We start from the raw sequence: 21,665 nt of genomic DNA on the forward strand, positions 1-21,665 counted from the left end.
CTTGGCCAATCAGAGTGCACATCTCCTCATACTCGTCAGTATTGCCCTTTGCATCTTCCTTCAGTCTCGTCCCCCAGATGTAGCACTTTTGTTTCATATCATCCGGAATTTGATTTATTCCCCCCGAGGTTTCAAACTTTGCAGAACTTTCTCCCCCAGTCTCCCTCTGAATTTGTGGGCTTTCGTCTTTTCCCTTTGACGCACTGCTTGCTAACTTTTGGACCAAACTGTCCAATTGTTCTAGCATAGTTGCAGTTTCTGGAGATTTTTCCCTTTCAGTCTCCTGCGTCGACGCCCCCTCCTGGCTTGAATCTGTCAATCCGAGGCTGAATGATGGCATCCCCGGATCTGTTTTAGGAACATAGGCTGCTGTCCGTGCCATCATCAACAGGGCAGCAGCGTCCTCGGCGTCTGGATGACTGCATCATTATGTATAAGAATAAGAGTAAGAATAAGAATATACGGATGACAAGCAAAGATTGATTTTAGTCTAATTAACTTACATTTTTGTTGGAGCTGGGGGAAGCTTGGGTGTTGTTTCTTGAAGTTGTTTGGGGGTTTCAGGAGTGCTGCACAGTTACACAAAATCGATCAGGAAGAGTATACACCCAAACTCTTAGCAAATATACACCCAAACCCTAAACAAATATACACCCAATACTATTTTCTTACGTTTCTCTAGCCCCTTCAATCTGTAGCATAGGGGTTGGTTCAGAATCTGCGTCAGTGGTTGTTTGCTGGGATGGCGGTACAAAAAACTGGATCGGGACTCTAAACAAGAATAAAAATGAAAGGTTAACAACATATTTGAAAATAATAAGCTTATAAGGTTGAAATATTCTTGGAAAACTCACATTGCAAGCGCTTCCGACGGCGTTTGTTCCCTAACAACCATCATATTCGAATCATCCGGAGTCAACCTAAAATACACCCAAAGAAGGTCAAAAAATACACCCGAACAATTCAAAAAGAAGACGGGCTTTGTTTTTTGAGAACTTACATACTTGCAGTTTTTGCTTTTTTTTCCTGCCTTTTTTTTCTTGAATAAAATAATAAAGGGCTTTTTTTTCTAAAAAAAAATATATACAGAATTAGAAGTAGAAGTTATTAGAAGAAGAAAAGTAACGGTTATTTGAAAGAGAAATTACATGCTCTGAGACGGCTGGTTTACACTACTCTGTTTTGTGCGTCCTTGAGAGGAAGGATCATCACTTCCCAAGTTCATAGCCGGTAGTCTAAACAGATTTCATGTTATTCAAACGAAATATACATCCAACTTAGTAAACAAGATACACCCAACTTGATCCACAAAATACACCCATATTGTTTCACAGAATACATCCAAATCATGATAACAAGATTTTATTAAATAATAAAGCTTCTTACGTTTCAGAGGACACATAGCGACCTTCTGTCGATCGCAGGTCAGCTTGGTTGTCCCTGCGAAACAAGATACAATTATTAGCAAACAAAAGACACCAAAATCTCAAATACACAGCACAGCAAGACATACCCCTCTGCAGCAGATTTATGAACGTTTTCCCCTAGCAATTCATCAAGTTCGTCACTCGGTATTTCATATGTCTCACTACATTCATAAAATAAGACGTTAACAAAAATAATTACGATGATAGACCGTAGTATAGCTTACGAGGTACTGTACCCATAAAAGTATTGATCTTCTTCAGGAGGTGAATCCTCCACAACTACTTTTTTCTTTTTTTGTGGTGTTCTGGGTGGAAAAAAAAAACAGTACCAATCAGAAATAAAAAATTAATTTTATCACAGAATATTAATGAAAGAAGTGCTTACTCTTTTGGTGTTGTTTTTGTTTTTTTCTTTTTCTTCTCCTTCTTCCCAGGTGATGATTCTTCGCTCCTATAAGTCAATAAAAGACACCTCAGTTAATACACAAAATCTTTATAAAGAAGCCAAAAGAAAGGAGTAATAATTTCAGGACATTACTCATCACTTGGTTCAGATTCAGATTCTGAATCAGAATCTGACTCCTCTTGCCTCTGCTTTCTTTTTCTTGAGTCCATTCTGCAAGGCAAACAATTGTCATTTAGAACATACTAAAAATACACCCAAATGGATTCACGAGATACACCCAACTAAATATACAATATACACCCAAAACAGCAAACGAAACACACCCTGCTTAATAAGCTACATACACCCAACGTGGACAAACAAAATACACCCAAACCGAAAAATAAATTACACCCAAGTATGGTACTTACTTTTTCCCCTTTTTGCCGGGGTGTTTAATTCCCGAATCCTCCGAGTCTTCTTGAGCCTCAGACTCAGAGGTAGAAGTGTCACTGTCAGTAGTTTCTGTCTCCGAAGACGATGTTGAGCTCGCCTTCCTTTTTTTTGTTTTTTTTATTTCTTGTTTTTTTTGTTTTTTTTTTTGTTTTTTTCTCATTTTTTCTTTTGTCTCTGCCAAATTCAGAATCTCCTGAAACATGAGATATTTTAGTTAGCACTATTCGGGTAAATAAAATACACCAACTTATTATGATTACTCACCAAAATTTCTTCTCTCTCTGCATTCATTCTTTCCACCAACTGCTCCTTAGTCCAATTGGCAATCCATGGCTTTGGTGGTCTTTCAACCCTGTTCTTGCCTTTATTTTTTGAAAGATGAAAGTAGATTATCATCAGGGCGAAGAGGCAGCCATTGATTGCCTTCTTCTTCTTCTCTTGATAGTCTGTTATGCCCTTGATCATGAAGGTCAAAACATGCCCCCCCCAGTTTCTCTCCTCTATGCCGTCCATCTTAAAAATTGGCACCAGGTGCACGGGCGATATTTTGTTTATTGTCGTTGGCAAAAGGAACGCCATCTGTATGTAGAGGATGAATATCCTCTTGAACATCAGGCGTTCCTCTTCGTTGCCAACGCCGATTTTCATCATTTCATCGGTAAGACTTTTGAGGGTCTTACCCTGAAATCTTCTATAAATTATTTTGTCATCATCAGAAAGTTTCTTATAGTCAACTTTCTCAGGAAATAGATCTCCTACAAAAAGGAAGACAACAAAGCATCCAAGTCGGTTCAAATACACCCAAGCATCAGGTTAATATACACCCAAGCAACAACTTAATATACATCTATAATTTTGAGCTAATTACCTGTTGCATTGATGCCAAGCGCATCACCTATTTTTTTTGGGGTTATATGGAAAGAACCATATCCTGTCTTCAGTTTGTTCTCCCCAAGTTTGAAGTTGTTTGCCAGCTCCCTTAAGAGTTGGTGATCCACCCTCAATGGTGGGATGTGCATCAACCCACCGAATCCAAGATCCCTCACAATCGCCTTCTTCTCCTCAGTCATGTTTCTGAACTTATCATTCAGGAGATGTGTGGCACATTTCAGGTCTTTAGTTTGGTTTCTTGCTGCCATTTTCTCTGAAACTAAAAATACACCCAAAGATATCAGTAATATACACCCATATATATATGACTCAGATACACCCATTGATAACAATAAGATACATCCATTGATAACAGTAAGATACACCCATATATAAGAGTCAGATACACCCAAAGATATTCGTAAGATACATCCATTGATAACAGTGAGATACACCCATAGATATTATTCAGATACACCCAAAGATGTCAAAGAAGATACACCCATTGATTACAGTGAGATACACCCATAGATATTATTCAGATACATCCATATAGATATCAGTCAGATATCACTCAACCATGCTTCAATATCAAGCCACATTACAAGGTTAAGCAGTTTACACCCCCGAATCTACGGAATAAACCCCGAAAAATCAACAAAAATAGCAGGAGAACTTAGAATAATAATGTAGAACGACGTAGAACTTAGAAGGAACGACGTATAACTTAGAACAGTGTAACAAAGAAGCAAGAGTAATAGTAAACCCTAGAAGAACGATGTAGAAGAAAAGTAAAATATACAGTATTTTAATGGACTTACGTTGAGTATTCTTGGTTTGTTTTTTCTTCAGATTCTTCACAGAGAGGTTGATGGTGTTTTGATGCAGTTTTCGAACTACGATTTCTATATTTTGAAACTTGATTTTCGCTCGAAAATGAGAGGGTTTCGTTGTTTTGAAAGCGCCTTGAGAAATGGAAGAAGTGGAAGAAGTGGAAGAGTCTGCCATACGTAACCGTTCGAATGTTGAGCACGTGATTTTGACGCGCCATCTTATCTCTCTTCATGCGCGTGATTTCTGTTTGGGCTGGGCCAACTTGTTTGCTTGTAGGCTTGTATGTGTAGCAGGCCCGTTATTAATATAACGTTATGTAACTAAATACAAATATAAAAATATTTTGTAATGTTAGGATAGAAAGATAAATTGTTTTGGCTTTGGTATGCGGTGGAATAGGAGACAAGACTACACGTTTAACTTGATAAGCGAAGAATCATTCGTCTTAAATGATTAAATCAACTTAACTCTTTGGCGTACACTAGTTATTTTAGAAGAAGACATTAGCATTTAGCACCATAAATCAACTATGTTGAGCTACCTCATGATGGGTTTCAATAAGTCTATAACATTGTTTTCGCGTGCCAATCTTATTTTACTAGTCCTAGTCCCATTGTTCTAGATTTAGAAGACCACGTTCATGTCCAGAACCGAATCTTCCATGTCAGCCAAGGCAATGGAGGAAAGTTATTATTATTATTATTATTATTATTATTATTATTATTATTATTATTATTATTATTATTATTATTATTATTATTATTATTATTAGGATATTTGTTCATGATTATAATATAAAAGTTGAAGTTGTTTTAAGATTTAATGATTTCAATACACACGAAAAAGTAACTTGGCACATTTTTTAAAACTTATTTTAACAAGTATTTTTATTAGGATATTTAATTTATTCATAAAAACATTATGTATTATTATTAATCTTTCGATCGCTGGAGGTACATTTTTTATTGTTATCATTCGTCTGAGCTTGCGTTTCATGATTTTCTTCAAGGATAGAGAAATATATAGATGCCTGTTTTTCCTTTAATCATGCTTATTTTTAAACTATATCATTTCCCTTATTTTTGAATATTTACCGAATACTAAAAAAATATATATTTAAGAATTTTGCTAAGAACACTTGTTAAAGTTATTTAGAGTAGATAGTTTTTTTTTTTTTTTTTTTTTTTAATAAACATGCTACAGAAGGCATTAGAGACATCAAATATCTGAATTTTCAATAAAAGCTTTTCATATCAAAATTCATAATATTTTCTTTAATAGGTAAAATATATACTTGTGACTATAGAAGACTTGATGATCATATATGTACCCAATTAATTGAACCACCAACATTGCGAATTGAGTATTACTCCTCGTAAGAAAAGATTTGTAGATTAGAATCATGTGAAGTGCATTTAATGCAAAGAAGTAGAATAGGCTTTAGGGTTTCAGTGTTTTAGAGCTTGGTGGAACTTGATTTTGTGAGTAAACAACTCCTAATTAACTAATTTTAAATAATTACAATTAATAATTATTAATTTTACATTTTAAAAAATAAAATTTAAACAATTACTAATTAATAATAATTAATTAGTATAAAATGTAGTTTAAAAATATTTATTAGCTAGATTTCTATTGATTACTTAATAAGATTATTCTTTAAAATAATATATCCATAGAGGCTTTCATAGTCTCGATAACATACATTAATCAAACAGCTAGCTAGGCTTCTTATTTATAATAATATAATCATTTAGTAATTATAAGTATTGTCTGCAGTATATGCAAGAGAATTGCAATAACATGACCATGCATGATTTGCAGCTGCCCAATAATTTTCTGTTGCTGCCACGGTGAGTATACAACTCATTCCTTTGGCTCCACTGAACATGATTAATTTTATATTAACTATGTGTTTTCCAAGTCGGTTTTTTTAATAATTATGGTTAGAAATATAATTATTTATATATTTTTATCTTAAATTTTTAACAAAAATAATTTTATAATATAATATAAAATTTTTATAATTTAAAGATTTAGAATTTAATTTTTTTTATTTTAAAATTTTTTTCAAATAAAACAAATAAAAAAAGTCTGTACAAAAATAATAAAAGATGAATTAAAAATATAATTATTTATATTTTTTTAGTATTTTAAATTTTTAAAAAGATGATTTGATGATAATTATAAAACAATGATACCGATTATTTTATTAATATAGTGATAATTATAAAGAAAATGATATTTTTCTATTTATTATAAGATGTCTAAATGATATTCTTCTTAAGTTTCTTCTATATATATATATATATATATATATATATATATATATATATATATATATATATATATATATATATCTTACAAGATTAAAATAAGATATGCTTTACTCTTTTGACTAAAATAATTTTAATAATTATCTTAATTATAATTATATTTTTAAAATTAGTAATATATAATTGTTTGCTTAATTTAAATAATAATAAATATTTTAACTTGTTACAGAAGTATTTAATTTAATTTTTTTGTATTTCGTAATTAATGCTAAAATATTAAAAAATGAAATTTATTACATTAATAATAAGTATATTTTATTCTTATTATTTGTATCAACTAAATAATTATCACTAATTATATATTTTTAATTATAATGATTATTGGAAGGTATTTTAGTCAAAAAGACTAAAGAATATGTTATATTAATTTCATAGAAAAATTTACATTTTAAAAATAGAGAAAAAGAAAATTTCATTTTTCTATATATAACAATTTCTTTTTTTTTTAGATAGTCATATAGATTATAGATGTAGAGATTAGAGCATTTTCAGCATTTTCATAATTACATAATTTCAACTTAAATTCCTAAGCAAGAGGAGCGAGAGATATACAGAAAGAGTGTGTTTTTTGAGCGTGTTTATTTCCATTTGAAAGTCCGAGACAACAAACATTCACGTTGAACTCTTCTCTCCAGGGTAGTCTCGGTCCAAGTTAGGGTTCCAATTAAGTTTTCTGCCTCACAAAAACCTATAGAAAGTGAACTATACTAGTTAATTATTTTCTTAATATACTCCATCTGTCCAAGATTAATAGCTGTATCATAACTCGCTATTTAGAGCACATAAATACATGAGTACTTCGGATATTAAATGCATGTACGACCACTATAAAATATGTTATATATATCTAGGTGATGCATGTATGGATGGAATATTTTTTATTTAATTAATTATTGGTTTAGAATTTAAATTTTAAATATAACATAATAATGTCGAGAGAGTTGAATTCTTAAATGCTAGAATATATTATATAGTAATATTTGTGATATTCAACAAACTATGCTAATTTTTATATGGAATAATAGTAATAATGTAATTAACTAATAATACTTACATTTATTATATGCCTTTTAATTTGAGATGATAAGTAATTACGTCAAACGCATTTTACAATAATATAAGAATATATATTATATGTTCATATAAAATAAAATATATTTACATAATTGCATTAATAGAAAATACAAATTAAATCTTATATATATAGAATAGAAAGTTTAAGAGTCAAATGTGTACGTGAAAACTACACAAGTGCATGGATTGCCAACCTATCACGCGCCTTGGGCAGTGTTTGACCACCGCCTAGGAACTTAATTAGTTATATTATATGGCGACTACTCACATGATGATGGGTGTTTTGTCTTCATGTAAATATTCTGAGTTGGCAACGATAGGATGATCACACGTGTTTCGTAGTTAGTGTATCATTAATTAAGATAAACATGTGGTCCCATCGGTTTTTTTTTATTAATATACTGGTTGGTCTGGTTCGAAGAATAAAAAATCGGTTGAACGTAGACTTGGTTCGCTGGTTTGAAAAATGAGAAAAGAATTAAATAATGAAGTGGGCTTTTTAATAGTGATGCTTGTCCAAAAAATAAAAAACAGCAGTCTAATGTTCTAATACACAAATTACAATGGTCTTAAAAAAAAAAAACCAGATTGCAATGGCCCATAAAAATACCTCGTTACTTAATTAATTATTTATTCTATTAATTTATTATGCCTGAATCAATAAATTTATATTAATACACTAAATTAGTTTGTAAAAATGTTTTAGACAGAAAATTATTATTAATAAATTTTAATTATTAAATTATTATTATATTAGATAAATTAAATTTTACATTAAATTCTGGTAAAAAATTAGATGATGACATGATAGGTTAATGTTACGTGTTATAAGATAATTGGTTGATGTGTCATGTCAGGAATACATGACATAGCACGTGTACTACTTGTTATTTGACACGTTATAAATTTATTTAGAGTCAAAATAGTTGTTTTGGTGTATAGTCAAAATAGTTGTTGAAATAACAGAATAAGTTATTTTCATACCTAAAATTTAAAAAATTAATCAAATTAGTTCCATATAAATCTCTCTTATTTTTGTCTTCATAATATTAATTCTTAATAATTTTAATACTAATTTTAGGCTTAATTACTTTGTTGGTCCTTATAGTTTTACCAAATTTTTAATTAGGTCTATGTACCTTTTTTCTTTTTAATTAAGTTTCTAAACTACCTTTAATTTTGTAATTAGGTTATTTTTCATATAAAAAATGTTAAAATTAACAGAATATTTCTTCCATAATACATGTGGCAAAGACCTAGTTGGGTTTTTAATTATGAATACTTTCAGATTACGAAGAAATATTCAGATAATTCAAACATTTTTTACACTAAAAATGAGCTAATTATAAAATTAAAAGCACTATAAGAACCCAATTGAAAGAAAAAAATTATAGAGACTTAATTAAAAAAATTTAATAAAACATAGGGATCAACAGAGTAATTGAACCTTAATTTTAATATCAATTTTTAGATCTTAATAAATAAAACTCCCTTTACATAAAAGAGGTAAATATCAAATCGGTATCCGGAAGATTCCGACGTTGACAAAATGGTACCTGACTTTTGTTATTGTCAAAATGGCCCCTAAAAATTTTTAAAATTTGACAAGCGTGTCTTCGAGCTCGACGGAGCAAATTTCCGACAAGCACAATGCTGACATAGTCACTACGTTTTGATGACATGGCAAAAATCCCCTCCAATCCTAATCCTTCTCCTGCAACGCACTTCCCCTTCCCCCTCCCCAACGCACTCCCCCCGTCCCCTTCCTGAATGCACTCTCCCCCCTCTCCAACCCTAATCCCCCTTCCCTAATCCCAAATCCTCCCTTCAAGATTAGTCACCAAGTCCAACAGACAATGACAAGAGTTAATGAAAGTTTTCACATAATTGTTGATGCCCTCACATCGTGAGGTAGTCCTAAACTCAGCACAAAATTTGTCCATCAAGTAAGAGCTAGCCCAGTTTTTCTTCCTAGCATATTGAATGTTAACCCATTCATTATTTTGCAGACCAAAAGTATCTACCATCTTAGCCCAACGGAGCTCGAACTCATCGGGATGCCACTTGCCATACATGCACTTTTTAAATTCTGCACAAAATGTTGGATCTTTGATGTTAGACGTTGCATTTTTTTGAAGGTGCCAACCGCATAATCTATGGGTTGCATTAGGGAATGCATTTGCAATACCCTCTTTCATGCCTTCATCTCCATCCGTTACCACAACAGTAGGAGATTTACCCAGCATAACATCCAGAAAGTTCTTCAACAACCATGTGTAAGTCGGTCCTGATTCATCCTCTAACACAGCGAAACCAAAAATGCAAGTTTGCCTATGGTGATTACTACCAGAAAATATCACCAGTGGCTTTTTATACTTGTTCTTTCGGTACGTGGTATCAAATGCTAGGACGTCGCCAAACAACTGGTAATCAGCCTTGGACATTCCATCTGCCCAAAATAAGTTGCCCAATCTATCTTCAGGGGTAGAACTATAGCGTGCCATCGCCATCGGGTCTAGATCAGCCTTGCCACTCAAGTATCCTATGGTAGCATTTGAATCGCCACCAATAATCCTTGCCCGTCTACTTCTTTCTATATAATTATCCAAATCTTTCTTTGAAAAGCCAACTCTATGATACCCACCTGCTTGTCCAACTAGATATCCCATAATTTGAGAAGTAGGGAGTCCATGCATGATCATTGTGTCAGTCTAAGCTTTGTTTGCATCGGTCAAACGACGATGATTTGGAATTAGGTGGACAAGGCATTGTGGTATTAACTCATGATTATGCTCCTCGACTAGTTTCCTAACCCTCCAAACTGAAGAACTTTCATCAAGGTAAATGGACAGCTTTGCCTCACAACCAGTTCGAGTCTCTGCCTTGTGCTCCCTCTTCCTATTCGAATTGTTGTAGTATTTCTCCTCTCTGTATCCTGCCTTGTTGCAAAAGAACCGTCGCCTTGTATAATTCCCATCTTTGCCACGAGCAGCATCTCCCTTACGGACTCCAAACCCAACACTTTTAGCATAACTAACATAGCACTCATATGCTGCATCAGCTGTCATCCATGAGTGGTTCCTTATGTCCTCTATTGTTAGAACACCACAATATCTACTGCTTCCACAACATGCACATGTGCAACTCACATTCTCCAGTGTCTCATTCATGTTTTGGCCTCCCTCGTCACTTTCAAAGTAAGTTGCTTCTCCTTCGATATCCATCTCCTAATGCAAACCAAACTGTTAAATGTAAAATCAAATCATAACCAAAAACATAATCATAATCCTATTTCAAATTTAACTTATTGCTGTGATAAAATTAGCATTAAAAAATTATTGTCAAATTCTACACTACAATGACACACACAAGGATCCAATAAATATATTTTTATAGTAATTCAGTTTTCAAACATGAAAATAGAAATTTTTAAACAACCACATAGGGAGGGACTCTTAAAACTAAACTAAAACTCTTGGTTTCTCTTATATCATCAACATAAAATTTAAGTTTCATCTATTACTCATTAAGACAACTACCTCAAAAATTTCGTCGTTTAAGAAATATTATTTTCACAAATAATTCTTTAAATATGATTATTTTGGATATATTTTTTAACAAAATTATTACTGATTATTTAAAGGACTAGCTTTTAGAAAATTATTAACAAAGGCACACACATAATCGGATAGGGGTTAAATAATAAAATTTATTAAAAAATACCCTACCACAAATTTCGAAAATAAATATTTGGTTTAATGTATAAATAAAACAATGCATTTAGTATTTTCCACTACCAATGTATATCCTATATCTATTCTTATTTTGAGCTTGAAATAAATTAGAGTTATGGGCAAAAACTTACCAAGAGCTGCTGAAACGATATCACTCTTCGATCTCCAGATACCTACAATTGCTCACAACTCTTTAGGAAACTTGAACTTTTTTTACTAGGCGGCTACTCACATGATGATGGGTGTTTTGTCTTCAGGCAAAGATAGTACTTTAAATCTATGTAATACTGCCGTGTGTAAGGATCACATCAATATTGTGGGACCCATTAAAAATAATGAATGTACTTAGAATAACATGATAATTAACTTAGTTCTAATAAACCAAGTAGATGAACCCAATGGTTCATTCCGAACTGAGTAAATCGAGTTTGTATTTTGATATCTTTTATTTAAATTAAAATTTTAAATAAAAGTAAAATAAAAAATAAAACCTTATTACCCATCGATAAAACTCAATCTTCCAGTGTAAGCTAGAGAAAATAGTTTCTTGTGTCTACATAGGGAGTGACCATTCATACCACCTTGCTGGTGTGGCAGTTCCAAGTACTTGTCCGAAGATGACGAAGACAAAGTACATTGTGGTTATTATATACAAGGTTGATATAGTAAAAAAAGTTCAAGTTTCCTAAAGAGTTGTGAGCAATTGTAGGTATCTGGAGATCGAAGAGTGATATCGTTTCAGCAGCTCTTGGTAAGTTTTTGCCCATAACTCTAATTTATTTCAAGCTCAAAATAAGAATAGATATAGGATATACATTGGTAGTGGAAAATACTAAATGCATTGTTTTATTTATACATTAAACCAAATATTTATTTTCGAAATTTGTGGTAGGGTATTTTTTAATAAATTTTATTATTTAACCCCTATCCGATTATGTGTGTGCCTTTGTTAATAATTTTCTAAAAGCTAGTCCTTTAAATAATCAGTAATAATTTTGTTAAAAAATATATCCAAAATAATCATATTTAAAGAATTATTTGTGAAAATAATATTTCTTAAACGACGAAATTTTTGAGGTAGTTGTCTTAATGAGTAATAGATGAAACTTAAATTTTATGTTGATGATATAAGAGAAACCAAGAGTTTTAGTTTAGTTTTAAGAGTCCCTCCCTATGTGGTTGTTTAAAAATTTCTATTTTCATGTTTGAAAACTGAATTACTATAAAAATATATTTATTGGATCCTTGTGTGTGTCATTGTAGTGTAGAATTTGACAATAATTTTTTAATGCTAATTTTATCACAGCAATAAGTTAAATTTGAAATAGGATTATGATTATGTTTTTGGTTATGATTTGATTTTACATTTAACAGTTTGGTTTGCATTAGGAGATGGATATCGAAGGAGAAGCAACTTACTTTGAAAGTGACGAGGGAGGCCAAAACATGAATGAGACACTGGAGAATGTGAGTTGCACATGTGCATGTTGTGGAAGCAGTAGATATTGTGGTGTTCTAACAATAGAGGACATAAGGAACCACTCATGGATGACAGCTGATGCAGCATATGAGTGCTATGTTAGTTATGCTAAAAGTGTTGGGTTTGGAGTCCGTAAGGGAGATGCTGCTCGTGGCAAAGATGGGAATTATACAAGGCGACGGTTCTTTTGCAACAAGGCAGGATACAGAGAGGAGAAATACTACAACAATTCGAATAGGAAGAGGGAGCACAAGGCAGAGACTCGAACTGGTTGTGAGGCAAAGCTGTCCATTTACCTTGATGAAAGTTCTTCAGTTTGGAGGGTTAGGAAACTAGTCGAGGAGCATAATCATGAGTTAATACCACAATGCCTTGTCCACCTAATTCCAAATCATCGTCGTTTGACCGATGCAAACAAAGCTCAGACTGACACAATGATCATGCATGGACTCCCTACTTCTCAAATTATGGGATATCTAGTTGGACAAGCAGGTGGGTATCATAGAGTTGGCTTTTCAAAGAAAGATTTGGATAATTATATAGAAAGAAGTAGACGGGCAAGGATTATTGGTGGCGATTCAAATGCTACCATAGGATACTTGAGTGGCAAGGCTGATCTAGACCCGATGGCGATGGCACGCTATAGTTCTACCCCTGAAGATAGATTGGGCAACTTATTTTGGGCAGATGGAATGTCCAAGGCTGATTACCAGTTGTTTGGCGACGTCCTAGCATTTGATACCACGTACCGAAAGAACAAGTATAAAAAGCCACTGGTGATATTTTCTGGTAGTAATCACCATAGGCAAACTTGCATTTTTGGTTTCGCTGTGTTAGAGGATGAATCAGGACCGACTTACACATGGTTGTTGAAGAACTTTCTGGATGTTATGCTGGGTAAATCTCCTACTGTTGTGGTAACGGATGGAGATGAAGGCATGAAAGAGGGTATTGCAAATGCATTCCCTAATGCAACCCATAGATTATGCGGTTGGCACCTTCAAAAAAATGCAACGTCTAACATCAAAGATCCAACATTTTGTGCAGAATTTAAAAAGTGCATGTATGGCAAGTGGCATCCCGATGAGTTCGAGCTCCGTTGGGCTAAGATGGTAGATACTTTTGGTCTGCAAAATAATGAATGGGTTAACATTCAATATGCTAGGAAGAAAAACTGGGCTAGCTCTTACTTGATGGACAAATTTTGTGCTGAGTTTAGGACTACCTCACGATGTGAGGGCATCAACAATTATGTGAAAACTTTCATTAACTCTTGTCATTGTCTGTTGGACTTGGTGACTAATCTTGAAGGGAGGATTTGGGATTAGGGAAGGGGGATTAGGGTTGGAGAGGGGGGAGAGTGCATTCAGGAAGGGGACGGGGGGAGTGCGTTGGGGAGGGGGAAGGGGAAGTGCGTTGCAGGAGAAGGATTAGGATTGGAGGGGATTTTTGCCATGTCATCAAAACGTAGTGACTATGTCAGCATTGTGCTTGTCGGAAATTTGCTCCGTCGAGCTCGAAGACACGCTTGTCAAATTTTAAAAATTTTTAGGGGCCATTTTGACAATAACAAAAGTCAGGTACCATTTTGTCAACGTCGGAATCTTCCGGATACCGATTTGATATTTACCTCTTTTATGTAAAGGGAGTTTTATTTATTAAGATCTAAAAATTGATATTAAAATTAAGGTTCAATTACTCTGTTGATCCCTATGTTTTATTAAATTTTTTTAATTAAGTCTCTATAATTTTTTTCTTTCAATTGGGTTCTTATAGTGCTTTTAATTTTATAATTAGCTCATTTTTAGTGTAAAAAATGTTTGAATTATCTGAATATTTCTTCGTAATCTGAAAGTATTCATAATTAAAAACCCAACTAGGTCTTTGCCACATGTATTATGGAAGAAATATTCTGTTAATTTTAACATTTTTTATATGAAAAATAACCTAATTACAAAATTAAAGGTAGTTTAGAAACTTAATTAAAAAGAAAAAAGGTACATAGACCTAATTAAAAATTTGGTAAAACTATAAGGACCAACAAAGTAATTAAGCCTAAAATTAGTATTAAAATTATTAAGAATTAATATTATGAAGACAAAAATAAGAGAGATTTATATGGAACTAATTTGATTAATTTTTTAAATTTTAGGTATGAAAATAACTTATTCTGTTATTTCAACAACTATTTTGACTATACACCAAAACAACTATTTTGACTCTAAATAAATTTATAACGTGTCAAATAACAAGTAGTACACGTGCTATGTCATGTATTCCTGACATGACACATCAACCAATTATCTTATAACACGTAACATTAACCTATCATGTCATCATCTAATTTTTTACCAGAATTTAATGTAAAATTTAATTTATCTAATATAATAATAATTTAATAATTAAAATTTATTAATAATAATTTTCTGTCTAAAACATTTTTACAAACTAATTTAGTGTATTAATATAAATTTATTGATTCAGGCATAATAAATTAATAGAATAAATAATTAATTAAGTAACGAGGTATTTTTATGGGCCATTGCAATCTGGTTTTTTTTTTTTAAGACCATTGTAATTTGTGTATTAGAACATTAGACTGCTGTTTTTTATTTTTTGGACAAGCATCACTATTAAAAAGCCCACTTCATTATTTAATTCTTTTCTCATTTTTCAAACCAGCGAACCAAGTCTACGTTCAACCGATTTTTTATTCTTCGAACCAGACCAACCAGTATATTAATAAAAAAAAACCGATGGGACCACATGTTTATCTTAATTAATGATACACTAACTACGAAACACGTGTGATCATCCTATCGTTGCCAACTCAGAATATTTACATGAAGACAAAACACCCATCATCATGTGAGTAGTCGCCAAATAAAAAAGGACAATCTTTAATTTGTTTCCAATGGGGGGTTCCTCACCTTGTGCTTCTTGCAAATTGTTGAGGCGGCGTTGCACCAAAGAATGCATCTTTGCTCCTTATTTTCCTTCTGATGATCCTCGCAAGTTTGCCATTGTGCACAAAGTCTTTGGCGCTAGCAATGTCAGCAAAATGCTTCAGGTATCTCTCTCCAACTCTTTCTTACCTTCTTTTTTTCATCCATCAAATCTTTTAGATATACATATAAACAAATATTTCAAATTAATTCTTCAATATGTCTAAACTCTAAAGCTTAGCATATAGAAAATTTGCCAATTATTGATGGGAATATATGGATATGCCTACTTAAGAATTTGTGTATGCTATATATTGAAATTAATGTTAATAAATTACTAGCATCCATCTATTATTGTTCTCTATGATTATTGTGCAATAAGGTTAATAATTTATTATTTATTAAATTGATGTATGTATGTATGTATAGGAACTTCCAATTGATCAAAGAGGAGATGCTGTAAGCAGTTTAGTTTATGAGGCAACTGCAAGAGTGAGAGACCCTGTGTATGGTTGTGTTGGAGCAATATCATACCTTCAAAATCAAGTTACACAATTACAAATGCAACTTGCAGTGGCTCAGGCAGAGATTCTAAGCATCCATCAGATGCAACAAGACCCTTCTAATAACAATACTACCTTATTACCAAGTCAATTATTAGATCAAGATTATAGTGAAAAGTTTCTGCTCCTATCATCAGCTGAAAACAATAACAACTATGACTTTCTTCCCCAATATCTTAGCTTTGCTTCTTCTTCTTCTTCTTCTTCAAATGTATTCCAAGACTCTGAGCCTCTTAAGAGAGAGTCTTTTTGTTAACTTTATCAATGAATTTTATTAGTTCTGTTCATCAAACTATTATTATTATTATTATTATTATTATTATTATTATTATTATTATTTGGGTCTGCTGAGAATATACCTTTTGTCTTGTATAAGTGCATGCTTGTTTGTGTTTATCATGTTAGAGAGACACGTATAGGGAAATGGGGCCCGAAAAGAAAGACAAAAGAGAAAATTTTTAACAAGGGAGAAATTTTGGTAAGCATAATTTTGGATTCTATATATATATAATTTTTAGTCAGTAAAATTTTAAATGTTTATATTTTATTTCTTACCCATTAATTATTGTTGATGTAGCAAGATGTAAAATTAAAAAGGAAATTGTATTGAACCAAAATAAAATACCAAAAGAAAAACTTTATAATAATAAAAGATTTATTGAAGTTTATATATTATTTATAAAGAATTAATGTAAGTATTATTTAATGAGCATCATGTGCAAATATTATTATAACATAAATCAAGAACATGAATGTTTAATGACAGGAAAAGAGTAGGAAAAAAGAAAATGATAAAATAGAAGAATCAGGATGTACGGGTCAAATTCTGCATGTGAGATTTGGCTTACACAGATGAGGATAATTATATTTACAATAATAAATCATGTTCCATGTCTTATTTTGCACAAATGTTCCGTCGACCCTACTTGAAATCATCGTATTCACATTGATACATAGTAAACATATACCTTTTCTGAAGGAAACTTTGATTCTTAATTAAGATATGTCTGGTAGTTGAAAGATAAAAATAGGATAGACATTGTCATAAATATGAGAGAACGAGTGAGACAAAGAGCAAGAGATAAGAGGTGGAAAATACAGGGTGGATTAGAATTAGGAAAATGCATGTAAAAGATCGAGAAGAGTATCAATAGTTAGAAAATGAGGTTTTTTTCATCTTTATTAATAATTTTTTTGAAGATATTTTGAAGAATGAATTATTCTATCAATTTAATTGGACTGGATACATTAACAATATTTATCTATCATGAAGTGATAATATGTATATTTTTGTATTTGTTCAATACACAATAAAAAGTGGAGCTCTAAAGATTATAACAGAAATGAATTGAACGAGGTTAAAAGGGAAGATTGTGTGTGTGGGAGAAGCGAAGTATAGAAGGACAACTAAAACAAAAATCCAAAAAATAACTCAAGAAAAAAGTGATAAGTAGAACAAGACAAATTTTCAGCCTCATAAAAGAGATAACCAAAGGTAAATAGAGAAATTAACGAGCCACCAAAAAGAACCAAACTTGCATGGAAATGGATGGACGAAAAAAGTCGAAATATCGGTGGTGAAAGAGAATATAGACTGACTATGGAGAAGTCTGGTCGACGGTACGATGAAGGTAATTGATTTTAGTTTCTTGAAAGAGATGATTAGAAAAAATCTGTCTCAAGTTATCCAAGTATGAGAACTGGGAGCTTATAATTTTTTTTTTAGTTTTAATTCTGTATTGAATGCAGAAGAAGCATATACATTTAAAATGAATAGTCTCTTGCAATTCTTTCATAGTGTATAGAGATGGGATGAGACGGAGTGATGCGAAAGTCGAAAAGTGTGGTCAGAATGCTACAGAGTTTCGTTACATGCGTGGTCAACGGATACCTTTAACATGTTAGGAGGCCAATGGAGGGAAGTAGTCGGTTGTAACAAAGTAACAGAACCGTGCATATCTTTTGGTGTTGAACGAGTACAAATTGATACTTATATCGTGGATATGATTAATGAATGAATCCATATCACAGTAGGTATCAGTGGATTCAATGTGCTAGTGAAAGAAGTGAGACAAGAGGCTTTTAGATTGAATTGTTACGAAGAAACTAATGAAAAAAGTAACTATAGCTGTGAACAATAAAGAACAGTTGTGAAAAGAGAATGTGTGAATACGAGTTTAAGGAGTGCACGGACTACAAAATCGACGGTTTTCAACGACCAGGTAGCCGATGTAGTGATGGAGAGCTAAAGAAGACAGAGAAGATAATGGTAGTTTGATAATTCTTGAAATTATTTTGAATGAGTTGATTAATAATCATTCAAAAAAATAAAATCAGATAATAACAATAACATATCAACCAATTTATGAAAGAATTGAAGGGAGAATGAATTGTGTGGGATGTGGTTATATTAATTATGAAGCTGTTTTTGAAAATATAATTACATGGGTTATAAAAGGTAATTCTACTGGGCTGGAATGGAGAGACAAAAGGAATAAAAAAAAGTTCTTTGTAGGTTTGGTGTTAGGCCCAACAATTCAAGGATGTCTAAAAAAGATAGAAAAATATCTTTGGACCCGGTTTCCTCAATCAACCAGTTTGGTGATGTTAGGTTGGGTCTAGAATCCGAATCAAACTTGATGGAAATGGATCACAACATCTACGATAGAAATGGACACGTTAGAAAAAGGTCTACGACAAGTGTGTAGAAAGTTGCATCTGTGACACTTGGGTTGGAGATCAGCGCAGAAGTGACCGAGGGAGGCCAAATTGGTGTTGAAGGAGGGAAGGTAAAATCTGACTATGGCAAATGAGGCTCAATGTGGCAAGGGAGATGCGCAATCCTGACGCCGCCTATGATGGGTCGTGAGATCGAGGAGGAGTTGGTGGCGGAGAACCAATCCACTACTCTCCCGACGATGACATTGAATAAAGGACTGTTGGGTTGAATATGTATGTTGCTGATGATGGTGCGAAAGACATTGATGAAAAAAATGGGTGATAGAGATGACATGGTGATTGATAGTAGTGTGTGTTTCGGTACAAAGGGAACAACATTGATAAAGGGAAAGGGGATCTGTCGGAACACGATGAAGAAGTAGTTAGAAAGAGGGTTGTTGATGATGGTGATTCGGACAAAGAATGAAGGAAGTAAGGGGAAAATTAGGACTTTGTATTGGAATCAAGTGCAATTTTATACAATGAAAAAGATGATATCATGACTATTCTTGGAGCATAAAATGAAAAAATTACTCAAAAAAAATTGGTAAAACAGAAAAAGAAAGCAAGACGCTGCAGACCCAAAGATAAAAAATAAAGTGTGTAATAATTTATTAAAATAATTTTGTTCTTGGAGTCGTCCGAAAAATAGAAACAAGGTGTGTACTAATTTTTTAAAATGAGTTTTGCATCATGGAATATTCGGGGTTTGGCGGGGATTGGAAAGGTGAGTATGGTCAAAAGCTTTCGAAAGAAATTCAATGTGCATATACTAGGCTTGATAGAGACAAAAAAGGAGGTGGTGACTAAATTCGATGTAGTACAACTGTGGGGTAATGATGTAGTGGGATGGGAGTTTGTGGAAGCGGAAGGGGCGTCGGGAGGCCTGTTGTTGATGTGGGATGTAAATGTATTTAACTTAAGCAACTGTTATAAAGGGACTAGGTGGCTATGCGTGGATGGAGTGCTGTTAAAAAATAATTTTTGGTGTGCGTTCCGTGTTGTGTATGGTGAGCATGTAAGGGAGGACAAGCTTGTTGTGTGGGAAGAGTTGAGCTTTTTGGTTGGGTTATGTCAAGTTCCTTTCTGTTTTATGGGGGATTTCAATGAGATTATTCAGGTGGAAGAGAGGCAAGGGGCGATTTCATTGCCAAGATCTGCAACAGAATTCAAATCCTGGATTCACGATATGGAGCTAGTGGACTTAGGTTTAACTGATCGTAGATTCACTTGGTTCAGAGGCCAGTCATGTAGTCGTATTGATAGAGTACTGATTAGTTTGGAGTGGTTGGAAGCGTTTCCTGAAACAAGATTAAGAGGAGGTCCAAGAGGATTGTCAGACCATTGTCCTCTGATTGTGAATGTCACAAGGTTGGGAGGGGGGCCGCGACCCTTTCGGAGTCTGGATTCATGGTTTACTCATGATGGGTTTTTGAGGATGGTGAGGGAGGAGTGGGGGAGCATAGGGGAAGTTCCATTCTTGGACAAGTTAAAGGCTTTGACGGGTCCATTGGGCAGATGGCATAGAGAGCATTTTGGAGATGTGGATATAAGGATTAATAAGTTTGAAGAGGAGATCAGGAAAGTAGATGACTTGGTGAGCAATGGAGTTTGTGATGGAACTACGGAAGCGAGAAGAAAGGCACTAGTGAGCTCCTGTAAGAAATGGTATATCAGGAAAGAAGTTAATTGGAAGCAGATGTCACGGTCCAAGCATGCTAAGGAGATGGATAAAAATACTAGATACTTCCACAATCTAGCCTCGGCTCATAGGAGGAACAATTGGATTGATGCCTTAAGGATCCATGGGCAATTAGTGACGCAACAGTCTCGGATTAAGGCTGCAATAGTAGATTTCTATAAGGAGTTGTACCATCAGGAGCCATCACCAAATATAGGATTTCGGGAAGGTCTGGTACGGCAAATAACTGAAGAGGAGGCAACAGAGCTGGAGTTGATGCCGAGTGCCGAAGAAATAAAGTTTGCAGTATGGGATTGTGAGCCAACAAAAGCACCAGGAAGCGATGGGTATAACATGAATTTTATAAAGAAGTGCTGGGAGGAAGTTGGGAGGGAGTTCACGGAAGCAGTGATGGGGTTCTTCCAATCAGCTGTGTTACCTACAGATTCGAATGTCACGTGGGTGGCGTTGGCACCGAAATTTGTTGGAGCTACAGAGATAAAAGACCTTCGACCGATTAGTATGGTGGGGTGTGTTTATAAGGTCATATCTAAGGTGTTGGTTCGGAGGATGCGAAAAGTGATGCCAGATCTAGTGGGCGAGACTCAGAGTGCATTTGTGCAGGGCAGGAAAATTCACGATGGGGCTTTGATAGCTTGTGATACAGTGCACTGGCTGAAGGCAAGAAAACGGAGATCAGCGATAATTAAACTGGATTTTCAAAAGGCTTATGATAGGGTGAAATGGAGCTTTGTGGATATCGTGGTGCAGAAGATGGGCTTTGGATATCGGTGGCGGGGGTGGATTCAGAAGTGTGTATGTTCTGCTTCTATGTCAGTTCTTATAAATGGATCTCCCGCTAAGCCGTTCAAAATGGAAAGGGGTCTACGACAAGGAGATCCTTTATCTCCATTTCTGTTTGTCCTGGTTGTCGATGTGCTTCATAGAATGATCGGGGAGGCGGTGAGGAATGGGCGCATATCGCCGCTGTTGGTTGGTCGAGATAACATCGAGTTGTCGCACTTACAATTTGCGGATGATACTATCCTATTCTGTCCTCCAGAGGAAGAGACCATAAGGAATTACAAGCGCCTACTGCGTTGCTTTGAGCTGATGTCTGGTTTGAATATTAATTTTGAAAAGTCCAGTTTCATTCCGATTA

The 21,665-nt window shown here is 33.7% G+C and overlaps 3 protein-coding genes across 3 annotated transcripts; 2 read left to right on the forward strand and 1 right to left on the reverse strand.

Annotated features, from left to right (window-relative positions):
- Nucleotides 1–9,190: 9,190 nt before the first annotated feature.
- LOC112795587 (protein FAR1-RELATED SEQUENCE 5-like) lies at nucleotides 9,191–10,084 on the reverse strand. The gene has a single exon (XM_025837633.1). It carries the CDS (start codon nucleotides 10,082–10,084, stop codon nucleotides 9,191–9,193), a length of 894 nt encoding a protein of 297 aa, XP_025693418.1.
- A 1,249-nt stretch (nucleotides 10,085–11,333) lies between these two features.
- LOC112795664 (protein FAR1-RELATED SEQUENCE 5-like) lies at nucleotides 11,334–13,924 on the forward strand. The gene is made up of 2 exons (XM_025837761.2): nucleotides 11,334–11,867; nucleotides 12,506–13,924. The coding sequence occupies exon 2, from the start codon at nucleotides 12,509–12,511 to the stop codon at nucleotides 13,922–13,924; it is 1,416 nt and encodes a 471-aa protein (XP_025693546.1). The 5' UTR covers nucleotides 11,334–11,867; nucleotides 12,506–12,508.
- A 1,559-nt stretch (nucleotides 13,925–15,483) lies between these two features.
- Nucleotides 15,484–16,396, forward strand: LOC112792835 (LOB domain-containing protein 12). Its single transcript, XM_025836190.3, has 2 exons — nucleotides 15,484–15,666; nucleotides 15,971–16,396. The coding sequence occupies exons 1-2, from the start codon at nucleotides 15,511–15,513 to the stop codon at nucleotides 16,358–16,360; spliced, it is 546 nt and encodes a 181-aa protein (XP_025691975.1). The 5' UTR covers nucleotides 15,484–15,510; the 3' UTR covers nucleotides 16,361–16,396.
- The last annotated feature ends 5,269 nt before the right edge of the window (nucleotides 16,397–21,665 follow it).

The sequence above is a fragment of the Arachis hypogaea genome, chromosome 1, assembly GCF_003086295.3.
Source record: "Arachis hypogaea cultivar Tifrunner chromosome 1, arahy.Tifrunner.gnm2.J5K5, whole genome shotgun sequence".
In the NCBI taxonomy this organism is placed as follows: Eukaryota; Viridiplantae; Streptophyta; class Magnoliopsida; order Fabales; family Fabaceae; genus Arachis; species Arachis hypogaea.

Excerpts from the sequence above, each read along its gene's own strand:
- LOC112795587 (XM_025837633.1), bottom strand. The coding sequence starts at position 10,084 with ATGATCATGCATGGACTCCCTACTTCTCAAATTATGGGATATCTAGTT.
- LOC112795664 (XM_025837761.2), top strand. The coding sequence starts at position 12,509 with ATGGATATCGAAGGAGAAGCAACTTACTTTGAAAGTGACGAGGGAGGC.
- LOC112792835 (XM_025836190.3), top strand. The coding sequence starts at position 15,511 with ATGGGGGGTTCCTCACCTTGTGCTTCTTGCAAATTGTTGAGGCGGCGT. Across the intron at positions 15,667-15,970 it reads ATGTCAGCAAAATGCTTCAG|GAACTTCCAATTGATCAAAG; the intron begins GTATCTCTCTCC and ends ATGTATGTATAG.